This window comes from Thamnophis sirtalis, unplaced genomic scaffold, assembly GCF_051295495.1.
Source record: "Thamnophis sirtalis isolate CommonGarterSnake01/CBP01778 unplaced genomic scaffold, rThaSir2_p1.2 scaffold_8, whole genome shotgun sequence".
Lineage (NCBI taxonomy): Eukaryota > Metazoa > Chordata > Lepidosauria > Squamata > Natricidae > Thamnophis > Thamnophis sirtalis.
Window position 1 is genome coordinate 19,645,408 of NW_028261388.1, and position 9,324 is coordinate 19,654,731.

A 9,324-nucleotide genomic window follows, 5' to 3' on the forward strand; every position below is an offset into this window, starting at 1 on the left:
GACCTTTGGATTTCGGCAAGTAATAAGCGGAAGTCGCTCGCGCTCGCCTTTTCCGCTGGCTGGGGGGATTCGCCGTCGGCCGCCGTTACAGCATGGCTACCTCAGGCTTCCGTCTTCTCTTTCGAGCCGCACCGTCTTCTTGCTGGCGGCTCCTGGAGGCTCCTTTCCGAGCCGGCAGTCGCTGGAACAACGCAGCCCGCCTTGGCTCTTGCCGGTCCTTCCAAACGGCGACGGGGCTCAGGTAGGAGCTTTGTCCTGTCTTCGCCAAATCAACCTTCCTGGCCTGAGTTGGAAGTGGGGGCGACGGGCACCTCTCAGCTCGCTCGCCTCTCCACTCGTTCCAAGGGAGTTAACCGCGCCAAGTGAGGAGAGAAATACCTGGGCTGGGTGGTGGAAGAAAGGCGTAGAGCAGTACCTGGGCTAGGCTAGATCAGCTCGGAGGTCATAGAATATGCCAGCCGTGACTTTGATCACGGTCACCGACCCACCAATACTCTTGTACCTGGGCTGCGACAACGGCTTTTTGTAATATGACCCTGGTGTTGTGTGAATGCCGCCCCTGACGTCAATTTATAGTTAAGTGTATTGTTCGAACCCCGAAGAACCTATAAACCAGATAAACCGTGGTTCTGTTAACCGTACAACTACTCTGTCAAACTGTACTGTCTAATCTGGAAGAGGATCTACCTATTTGTGACTTTGGCTTTACATAACATACTTTCACTTAGATTTGTTTGTTTATGACTTAGCAAACTCTATAAGCATATAATATGACAGCCTACTAACTCTGATTGTCAGTCAGCTGCGACCTGGCGTAAAGTTTCATAGGTGAAGACTTTCATCTTAGGAAGTGCCCATTTTCACTTGTTATGTGAAAGTTGGATGACGTAAATAATTGTGTAAGACTGCTAGCCTTTATTTTTTGAAGTTAAAGGGGGAAATGAAGCAATCCATGGTTTGAGAGGTCCTTGATGCTCTCTGAGTTTGCTTGTTTTTTTTGCTTGTTTCATTACCCAAACTAGGTAACATCATCGGTGTTAGTCACTGCTTCTGCAGGGAAACAAGCAAGTTCAGAGAACACCTCAGGTCAACCCTGAGCTACAAATATTCTCCTTATTGGTAATTATGATTTCTCCATGTAAACACAATTCAACCAACAAATAGGAATCACACACACACACACACACACACACACACACACACACACACACACACACGATATGAAGCAAGCCTACAAGTCTTGTGCTCACATGGGCACAAGGTCCATCTTGTTCTTTTAAATTAGATTGCTGAAATTGGACTTCAAATAAAAGAAGAGAAGATCAAGTGAGAACCTGTCCCTATTGCAAAATAACTCCTATGCTTGCATTATCATTCTCTGGCAGTTGTACTTTGTTTTTGCAAAGTAGAGAAAAACATTCTCTAGGCATTCCAGATCTGCTCTGGAATTTCCCCCAGTCCTATACACATGAAAAGAATAACTCACACAAGTTTTGCATATTGGATTCTATCCATGTTGATATAGTAATGCATATTTGTATTTGTGCAAGATTTCTGCTTCATTCAGCTTAGTTGGACTTAAAAAGAGCCTTGGTAGTTAGAATGCAGTATTGCAGGCTAACTAACTGCTCAGTACCAGGAGTTCGATTCTGACCGGCTCAAGGTTGACTCTGCCTTCCATCCTTCTGAGGTTGGTGAAATAAGGACCCAGGTTGTTGGGGGCAATATGCTGACTCTGTAAACTGCTTAGAGAGGGTTGTAAAGTACTCTCAAGTAGTATATAAGTTTAAGTGCTATTGCTGTTATAGTTGTTTGATTATTTGAAGCGTCAAAACAGCAATAAGAAGGCAAAGGCCGGCATCCCAGAGAGCTTTAGTTTTCCTAGTTAGGTAGCTCTTTAATCAACTGCTGGCATGATGCTGGGATACACTATTCACAATTTGACAATCAACCAATGACTGCTACTCTTCTGCCACTAATAATGACCTGGAAAGATGATGGGAGATTATCTGTCCAGAGTCATGAATTTGAGATGGCTATCTGTATACATTGAAATAATAAACATTATCAGCATATGCATTTGTGCGTACTTATCATATTTGAGATCAGAAAGGCTAAGTAAAATAAAGTATCCTTCAAGTTAAAACTTGTGCCAGTGGAGGTGTATCTATGTGCTCCTGGGAAAAACACTATTGCTGTCTAAACTTTTTTTATTTTATTTTCTGGTTTAGTTTCATCCCTGAGATTTCTCATTTTTTTCATTCAAATAGCATTCACTTTTCAGGCTATCTTGTCCTTTTCATAATGAGTCATTGTAGTCAGTTAAGTTCTTGTACATTCTATGAGCAAAAAAAAAGTTGTCTAACTAGGCAGTCAATAGCCTAAATCCAACATATACAGAAAGAAGATCCAACCTGCACTGGTCAAACTGGTTAGTTCAAACTAAGAGAAATGATCCCACATGAGATCATTATTCTTAGAGATTAGAGATTGTTTTCAGGAGATTAAAGAACTGAAGGAAGACCATGCAGCTTTTCATTGGCAGCAGAGATACAATCTCCCAGGAATGATCACACTAGCCCCCTCCTTGTTGTTCTGAAAATTATTAAAAATAACCTTATGGATGTTCTAGAAATTATTAAACGTTTCAAAGAAACTCCTCCATGTCTAACTTCTGTTTTGTATTGTTTGTATTATGTCTTGTTTATGCTGTTTTTATTTTTAATAGTAGTTTGTACCAAGGATATTTTAAATGTTTTTATATTATGTAAACTACTGAAGGCCTTTGATTGCTATAAGGTATGAATATGAAAAATACATGATTATAGGTGCTTTGGAAATATTCAGTCTCTTACCTCTGAGCTGAGTGGTTTTTCTGATAGAGGTTGTAGCAGAATTTAAATGATTCAACCATTTTAATGTTCACAATTGTGATACTTTCATTTTTGTTATTTTGCCTTATTGTTTCTTCAACTTAGTCCACCTACACAATAAAAACAGATATATCAATCTTGGCATTTCTGTGCCATTCTAAATGGTCATAGTGCGTATCAATCTGTACCTAACATAAATTATATTTGTTATTGTGTTGAGATGAAATATGGAGTGACATCTTGGCAATTATGATTGTCATCTTAGTTACATAAGCAAGGAATCTATAGAGATATAGATTCTGTAGCAGCCGTGGTGCATAGTGTTTAGAATGCAGTATTGCAGACTGATTCTGACCACTGCCAGGAGTTCGATCCTGAGTGGCTCAAGGTTAAATCAGGGTCCCATCCTTTTGAGGTTGGTAAAATGAGAAGTCAGATTGTTGGGGCAATATGCTGACTTGTAAACTACTTAGTGATTTAAAGCACTATGAAGCGGTGTATAAATCAAGTGCTATTGCTCAGTGCTCTATATACACAAACACACTGCATAGGAATAATAAGGAATAAATGCAGTTTTGTCTTTAATCAATGTTCCGCAGCATCCTCTCTTAAGAATGAATGTACAAGGCAGGCTAATTCTGATTGGGAAACTAGTCCTGCAAGTACACAGACATGAAGCCTTTACAGGGCTTTAAGATTAAAAACCAGCACCTTAAAAAGGCCCTTTATACTGTAATCAAAAAGACTCTTAAGCAGCTTACATAGAATTTAATAGAGGAATTCAAACATTCATAGCAGTATATAAAATCACATAAGAATTTAACAAACGACAGCAAGAACAACAACAGCAAACAGTACCAGACCAAAATTAGAGGCAGGGGGCAGGGTCAAAAAGAAATAAAGATAGCATCATAAAATCATGGGAAGGTTCTCTGAAACAATTTCATCTTTCAACTATTTTTATCAAGACGATATTTTGAAAGGAGTTGAAGACAAAGTTGTTTCAGAAAGCCTTTCTCTGATTGTATGGTGCTGTCTTTATTTCCCCTCCTCTCTCTTTCTCCTCCTGCCCTAATTCCTCTTATATGAGATTTGTGTATTGGAGTTATGAGTTTTGGAGTTGAGTTTATTGTTATTGGTATCTTAAGTCTGAGGACAGTTCCATGATATTTTGTTTCTATGGAATGTCATTGAGAGAATTGTTTTATTTTGTTTCTATGGAATGTCATTGAGAGAATAAGACAGGAAGCCATATAAGTTTTCTAAATAGATATATTTAGTCTCCGTAAACCAATATTTACTTTATTGAAAAACAATGTTGTAAAAAAATCGGATTAAAAAAGAACAATAAGGTACTGAATTTTTTTTCCCAGCTCGGAAGAAAAAGTTACATTGCACTTTGTAAATCGTGACGGTGATAAATTAACAGCCAAAGGAAAGGTTGGAGATTCCCTTCTAGATGTTGTGATAGATAATAATCTAGACATAGATGGATTTGGTAAGTAAATATATTTCCTTTCCTATAAGAAATTTAAGTTGAATTTTAAAAAAAAAATAGAATTGAAACTCTGTGACTTTTGATTCAAAGTTAACAGCTTCTAAGCAAAAGCACTAGTATAAGATTGTTGTTGTTTTTTTTGCTAAAATTAGGAAAAAGAATAATATTGTTGGTTTGTGAAACTCTTCCACAGCTGTGTGTTTGTTCTGATAGCAGTGACAATTAGTGAATTGTAGTTTATTCTTCTACAGGTACTCCTCAATTTACAACCACAACTGCGCCTGCAATATTGATTTTAAGTCATTGCAGTCTTTAAGCAAGATGCCCACATGAGCACCTTGCTCAACAACCACAACACCAGCTCTCCCCTTTGTAGTGGTTAAGTGTATGGAGTGAAAGAGCTCCCTGCCAAAGAGGGGGCAGGCAACTCCCCTCTGTGTGCAGAACTGCTGCATGTGGCCAGATAGATTTTAACCACATGAAGCAAAATCAGGCTGGCTCCAAAGACCCATACTGTAAAGCACCCTGTGCCCAAATCCCACTTGGCTCTCCCCAGAGACTTTTTCAGCCAGCATCTTTGAGAGCAACCAAAATGCTTAGTGGGAGACTCTGCCCCACTCGGGATAAAATCAATCTGGCAGGCAGGTCTTTTGCCCCCAAATTGATGGTTGAAAAAGTTCCATGCCCAAAACAGACATTTTCCCATTGACTATCTGGAAAAACTGAAAGGAAAGATTGCAAATAATGATCATGTAATCTTGGCAAACTGTCATAATTGCAAATGGACTGCTAAAAGGTCACAGTGCAAGTCACATAACTGCAGAGGTGCTGCAATAGCAGTAACTTCAGGCATCAGTTCTTACTCTCTTTGTTCAGCTTCGTCATAATTTTGAATAGTCATTGAATGAATGATCATTGAGCTGGATTTATACATTGTGTTAAACCATATTATCATAATTTTCAGACAGGACATGGGAGAACATTTTAAAATAATTGTTAACACATCAGCAAACATTTACAGATGTAATCATAGGGATTCCACAGGTAACCCTAAGCCAAAAACAAACAAACTGGGTTATGGCTTAAATAAAATATGTCACTCACATATAGTTAGGGATTTTTCTCTTTGTATTGTTATCTTTGCTATACTGTTTAACCTGCCGTCTTCTTTGGCCTCAGATATGTGACTCTTCTGGTTTTGCTTTCTTTGAAGCCAAAGAATTATGTAATGCATTGCACTGAACCAAGTATCACTTTCTGAAATGTGTTTATTCAAAAATATTTTAACACAGCCTTTTTGAGTGAGTTATGGAAGTTTGCAACGTATAGGCAGTACAACAGCAAACTTTTAAAAAGGTAGATAAATTATGATTAACAGAACTAAAAATGGCAGGATTAAGGGATAGCCAACTTAGTATTTCCCAGAAAGCAAAAAATTAGCCTCAAAGATTAATTTGCATATGTTAACACAGTGGAATGATATGGCATCTTGAAACAGACCTCATATTTTTTAATATTCCAGATATAGAAAATAAAATTGAAAAGTCTAGTATTGTCCATATTTAAAATTCTTAGTCCTCTAAAAAAAAGATCAGTTACATTGGTAATGCTCAGAAAAGCAAATGTGGTCTGTTTCAGCTTTTTTATGTCACTAGGGGGCATAGCAGGCATACAAACAATATGTTGACATTTAGGCTTTAAATATTTGCCTGCTTGATGAAATCCTTCTCATGTTTAAGCATAATTCTTGTTCAATTAAAAGATGCTATTGCAACACTATTGCTCAAGTTCCTTTTTATTTTTATTTTATAGCTGTAGTTTATCTGTATTATAAGCATAGATATATCTCCTGCCTACATTATCCTGATCTGTCATTACTAATTGAGGATACCTATGATGCTGCATACTATATCTTTAAACTATATGGTACAAATATTGTAACTGCCTTCTTCAACCTTATGTCCTCAGATATTTAAGTCCTTTAATTCAGATGTGTTGAATTAAAATTGTCCTGATTTGTGTTGCAACTTTCATAGCACTTTAAGCTTATTTCATACATTGTTTGCCATAATGGCTGTGAAATGTTAATTGTCAGGAATAGCATCAGTCCTTCCATTCACTCTCCCCACTTTATATACTGCCAGGTTTCTGTATGGAGGTGATTATCTCACATTAATGTATGGGATTATGTTGAATGATGAACACAAAGTGATGTTGAAAGGTAATGAATTATATGTGTACCTAATTTAACTTTAGGTGCATGTGAAGGAACACTTGCCTGCTCTACATGTCACTTAATCTTTGAAGACCACATATTTGAAAAATTAGATGCCATCACAGATGAAGAAATGGATATGCTGGACCTTGCTTATGGCTTGACAGAAAGGTAAGGTGAAATCAACATAAAATTGTTGAGAATATCTTCACTGTTTTTATTCAATTGACCATGTGCTGCTTAGATCAAGGACAAGCAGTGTCTTATCTGCCCATGGAAATTACTTTTGACAGACATCATGCTCGTTTTTCCACCTGCTCTTCAATGTTTTTTCTAGATTTTAAAAGAGATTTATTTATTTATACATTAGATTTGGAGACCACCCACCTCAGTCGCAAAGTGATTCTGGCTGGTATAAAAACATAAATTCAGTATCGTTTTATTTATTAAAATATCCCTGCACTGCATATAGGTTTATGAGCATTCTTAGAGAATGGTGTACAGCTGCAGTCCGAAGTTCTGTTTAAATGTGCTCCCTGTTTAGAAAACTGAGATGCCCTGAGATAATAGGGAGCGGAGGGGGAAGTGCTGTAGAATGTGGTATGAATTAACTTCATTAACACTTTGTGATTGAACATACTGTACCTATCATTAATGGACATTTTGCTAGAATATTTACTACCACTTTCAAAATTCAAATTTTCAAATGTGCCCAGTAGTTAGTGTGTTTGTTATCCTTGCTGATGTTACTATCTACTTTTTATCTGCAAAGTATTATCAGTTATCAAATCAGGAGAGGATTGAACATGATTTGTCTAATGGTGGTTTACGAGTTTAATCCAAACCTATTCACAAAGTTGACTTATGTTATCCATACCCAGGCTCTGAACCTTGGCCTTTAAAAGCAGAAATGTTTCTTGTCCAATGTTGGTATATACCCATTTTCTTTATCTTTCCAAGCTTTGCTTAGTGTCTTCTCAAAATTAATATCTAAAACAATGTTGGATTTTCACAGAACAAAGAAATTCATTTATTTAAATTAGTCTTCCATGAAATTTGCATAAGTTTTGTAAACTTTTTTTTGCCATATTCTTATGTAACCTGAAAGAAAATATTTCTCTATTACAAACCCTTGGTTCTTATGTCAAACTGTTAAAGGAATGAAGAGTTAATTATAATATATGTTAGTGATGGCTAACCTTTTCTGGTCCAAGTGCCCAAAGTGTGCATGTGTGCGCGCCCCAAACCCCAAAATGCAATGTGTGTGCCCCCTGCTCATACATGCATGACCCCCACCCCCTGCGCATGTGTGTGTGTGTGACCCGCCCTGTGTGCACCACCCTCCCCCCCACACACATGCCCTGTGCATGCACAGCAGAAACCTGAAAACCAGTTGGTTGGCAGGAGGCACATGCACGGTGGAGCTGAACTGGGGCGATAGCACCTCTGGCATACATGCCATAGGTTCGCCATCACAGATATATGTGATATACAGATATATAGATTGGTTATAGGAAATTTAAAATTACCCTTTCTCCCCTAGCTAGAAAATACGCAAAGAAGTGAATTTGCAAAGCAAACCAAACAATCTCAATTAGTCTTCCCCTGTCAAGGCCTTTTCCAGATATAGATGCTACAGCTCCCAGTCAATGTGATTACTCTTGGGATTTTGGGTCTTTAAGTCTATACAGCTGTGCCAAATTGGGAAAGGCTGGCTTAAGGCTAAATATATATAATCCATAGTCTCTTCAGTTTTTTGTCCTTGCATATAACATTGAATAGACTTTAGCTTCTATCCTCCATCAATATATTTTGTGCTTGTAATTTTGTACTGGTAGTCCTCCATTTACAACCATAACTAAGCCCAAAATTTCTGTTGCTGAGCAAGACAGTCGTTACTTGTGTTCTTCCCCATTTTACGCTCTTTCTTGCCACAGTTGTTAAGTGAAATCACTGCGCTTGTTAAATTAGTAGCATAGTTTTTGAGTAAATCTGGCTTCCCCATTGACTTTGCTTGTCAGGTTGCAAAAGTTGATCACGTGATCTGGGAAACTGCGACCATCATAAATGTGAGACAGTTGCCAAATCTGAATTTTGATCACGTGACCATGGGGTGCTACAACATAAGTGTGAAAAACAAATATCAGTCACATTTTTCGGTGCCATTGAAACTTCAAACATTGTAATATCACAGTAATATAATGTTATAATATTGTCATTCTTACAATGTGCTTTTTCCCTTCTATAGATCACGTTTGGGCTGTCAAATTTGTTTGAAGAAATATATGAACAATATGACTGTCCGAGTGCCTGAAGCTGTTGCTGATGCCCGACAGTATATAGATATGAGCAAGAACCCATAAAATAATGTTTTCAGGTGTATTTCATGATATTAAAAATATTTTACTACTTATTCCTAAAGAAAGTGAAATACTCATCCTTTGATTATCTATGTTAAGGTATGATTTTATTAAAATTACAGTTGGCCTTATTTTGAAAGGATAAAACAAGGTATTTAGAAGAGACCTGTGGAATGATAGAAACATGATAAAATACAGTTAAAGAGCAGGAAATCACTCTTTTTATTTTCATTTAATAATGCATCAGTATTCCTGCTGCACTCATGTTTTCCCAAAGTAATAATTACATGCTGGATTTGCGGTAGCTGAAAATAAAAGTCACTTTTTAAATTACAGGTTTCACATTGAACTACTGAAAATACATTTACCAGAGAGTAA

General features: G+C 37.3%; 1 protein-coding gene across 1 annotated transcript; it reads left to right on the top strand.

Annotated features, from left to right (window-relative positions):
* On the top strand, positions 1-8,999 carry FDX1 (ferredoxin 1). The gene is made up of 4 exons (XM_014059963.2): positions 1-241; positions 4,247-4,371; positions 6,628-6,757; positions 8,835-8,999. The coding sequence occupies exons 1-4, from the start codon at positions 93-95 to the stop codon at positions 8,947-8,949; spliced, it is 519 nt and encodes a 172-aa protein (XP_013915438.2). The 5' UTR covers positions 1-92; the 3' UTR covers positions 8,950-8,999.
* Positions 9,000-9,324: the final 325 nt, after the last annotated feature.